Source organism: Mustela lutreola, chromosome 1, assembly GCF_030435805.1.
Source record: "Mustela lutreola isolate mMusLut2 chromosome 1, mMusLut2.pri, whole genome shotgun sequence".
Taxonomy (NCBI): domain Eukaryota; kingdom Metazoa; phylum Chordata; class Mammalia; order Carnivora; family Mustelidae; genus Mustela; species Mustela lutreola.
The window spans coordinates 233,910,673-233,913,279 of record NC_081290.1 but is presented as its reverse complement, the minus strand read 5'-3'; the positions used below and the strand labels follow the sequence as shown (position 1 = coordinate 233,913,279).

General features: G+C 44.8%; 1 protein-coding gene across 1 annotated transcript; it reads right to left on the bottom strand.

Moving 5' to 3' along the window:
* Positions 1-1,047: 1,047 nt before the first annotated feature.
* LOC131820844 (olfactory receptor 51D1) lies at positions 1,048-2,022 on the bottom strand. The gene has a single exon (XM_059156686.1). It carries the CDS (start codon positions 2,020-2,022, stop codon positions 1,048-1,050), a length of 975 nt encoding a protein of 324 aa, XP_059012669.1.
* Between the last annotated feature and the right edge of the window lie 585 nt (positions 2,023-2,607).

Here is a 2,607-nt window from a genome sequence, read left to right as displayed (position 1 = left end):
AGTAGAAATGTAAAATGACACAACCACTTTGGAAAGTGGTACAACCACTGTGGAAAACACTTAGGCAGTTAAAAAGTTAAACAAGTCAGTTCTGGAAACATTCTAAATGTCCATCAGGAGATGAACAGATAAACAAACTATAACATAATTACACAATAGAATGCTACCTAGCAATAAAAAGAATTAAGTAACTTAATATTACTTAATATAAGTATATATGCTATAGCATGGATGAATCTCAAAATAACTGTGCTGACTAAAATAAGCCAGACAAGAAAAGGAGTACATAGTGTTTGGTTCTATTTATCTAAAATTCTAGGAAATGCAAACTGATGTAGCATAAAGCATTTCGGTGGTTATCTGGGGATTGGAGCAGGAAGTGACCAGGAGATATGGGAGTGAGGGACTTCAAAAGGGTATAAGGCAACTTTTGGGGAATGAGAAATATGTTCATATCTTGATTGTGGTGTGGTTTTATGGGTGTATACATGTCGAAACTTATCAAACTGTGAACTTTAAATGTGTGCCATTTGTTGTATATCAATTATACACCATAAACTATTAAAGATTAAACTAAATACACCGAAGCGCTGGAGGCAGAAAATACCTAAGTCCCCATACCACGGGCCTTACGTGGCTGAAATGTCTAAGGTCAGATGCTGTGGCAGCCATGGAAGTGTGATATTCAAATCTCCTTCACAAGAGCCTGCTGCAGGGAGCATAGCAAACTGACAGTGCCAGCCACTGCCTCTCAGGCTCTACCTCCATGTTAGCAGCAAGGCCACATTTGTCCAGCCTACCCCACTAATGACTTAGTACTGACCCATTCTTGCTAATGTAGGAGCCTTCTGATGAGAAACCTTTGCTTGGGGCTGTTCCTTTGGCCTAGCCAAAACTTTCTCAAATCCACAGTTCTGTATTGACACATTCCAGATATCTGGAAACAGACAGCCCAGTAGGTTGGATGCTCCAATCACTAAGACTTTCACAAGGTCATAATCCTCTCAGCTTTGGCAGGGATTGAAGGCACTAGGGAGGTTATTCTGCTCACCTACCACCCTGTGAGAACATATGGAGAATCCGTGAACGGATCTCCTTGGTCTTGGCTCCATAAACAACAGGGTTGACCACAGGTGGTAGTAGTAGATACATATTAGCCATAATCACGTGGAGCAGGGAAGTAGGGCCCCCCAACCTGTGTACCACTGATAGCCCAATGAGGGGCACGTAGAAGACCAGTACAGCACAGAGATGGGAGACACAGGTGTTGAAAGCCTTGAGTGCTGCCCCCCGAGAAGACAGCTCCAACACAGTCTTCAGGATGAGAATGTAGGAGAGACCAATGAAGAGGGAGTCCACACCCATCACTGAGAGAATAATGAAGAGTCCATACACTACATTGACTATGGTGTCAGTACAGGACAATTTCATGATATCTTGGTGCAAACAGAAGGAGTGTGTGACGGTACGTGTTTGGCAGTATGACAACCGCTTCAGGAGGAAGGGAAGTGGGAAGAAGAAAACAAATCCTCTGGTCAGAGCAGCTAGTCCAATCTTAGCCACAGTAGGCCCCGTAAGCACAGAAGCATGCCGCAGTGGATGGCAGATGGCCACAAAACGGTCAAAAGCCATGGCCAGCAGGACAGCTGACTCCATGGCTGACAGAGCATGGATGAGGAACATCTGGGCCAGACAAATATTGAATCCTATTTCCTGGATGCCTGTTAAGAAGAGGCTGGCCATCTTAGGCATGGTGACAGAAGACAGGACTAGGTCAATGGTGGAAAGCATAGCCAGGAAAAGGTACATGGGCTCATGCAGGCGCCTTTCCACACGGATGATGAGGACAATGGCCAGGTTGCCCAGGGTGGCCAAAGCATACATAAAACACAGTGGAAAAGCCAGCCAAAAGTGTATGTTAGGCCCCAAGCCAGGGATGCCCACCAGTAGGAAATATGCTGGGTGTACCAGAGTTCCATTTGGAGTGGCTATGACAGGAACCAAGCACTGAGGCTTCTGCATTCCAAGACCAGGGTCTATGAAGGGGAAAAGGAGAAACACCATTTAGTCATGGTTCAGAGGAGACTAAGGACTTACCAGGAAAGAGCACCGGAGTCGTGATGACAGTAGCAAACAGAAGATTAAGTACTTATAATTCTGAACTCCAGTCTCTCTGTGCTCTGTGTCCCCTTATACACATTTCCTAGAGGTCCCATTAATCTCAGTGTGTGACAATCCACTCAGAAAATATGCAACAGCTCTTCTTTCCAGAGCTAAAGCTGTGGACAAGGCACTGCTCTTAAGCACTTCTCCAACATAGTGGACCTGCCCAGAATGTTCCACACTGACCCCAGCTCTGCTGGTGCATATAAGGTTAAAGTTCATTTGGGTCCCAAGCCTAAGGCTCAGTCTGTGATTACTTTTAAGTTCCACTCTAATCTGATTTAGGGCAAAAAGCAGGGGTTCGGTCTGGTATGGGGTTTCAAGAGACAAGTTTGTGTTTAAGCCTGAAGAGCATTTCCCAAACTTACCTGATAGATTCATTTGAAGTAGTTATTGAAAACCCTATACCCAAAGTCTGATTCCAGGCCCAGATAATCAGAATTT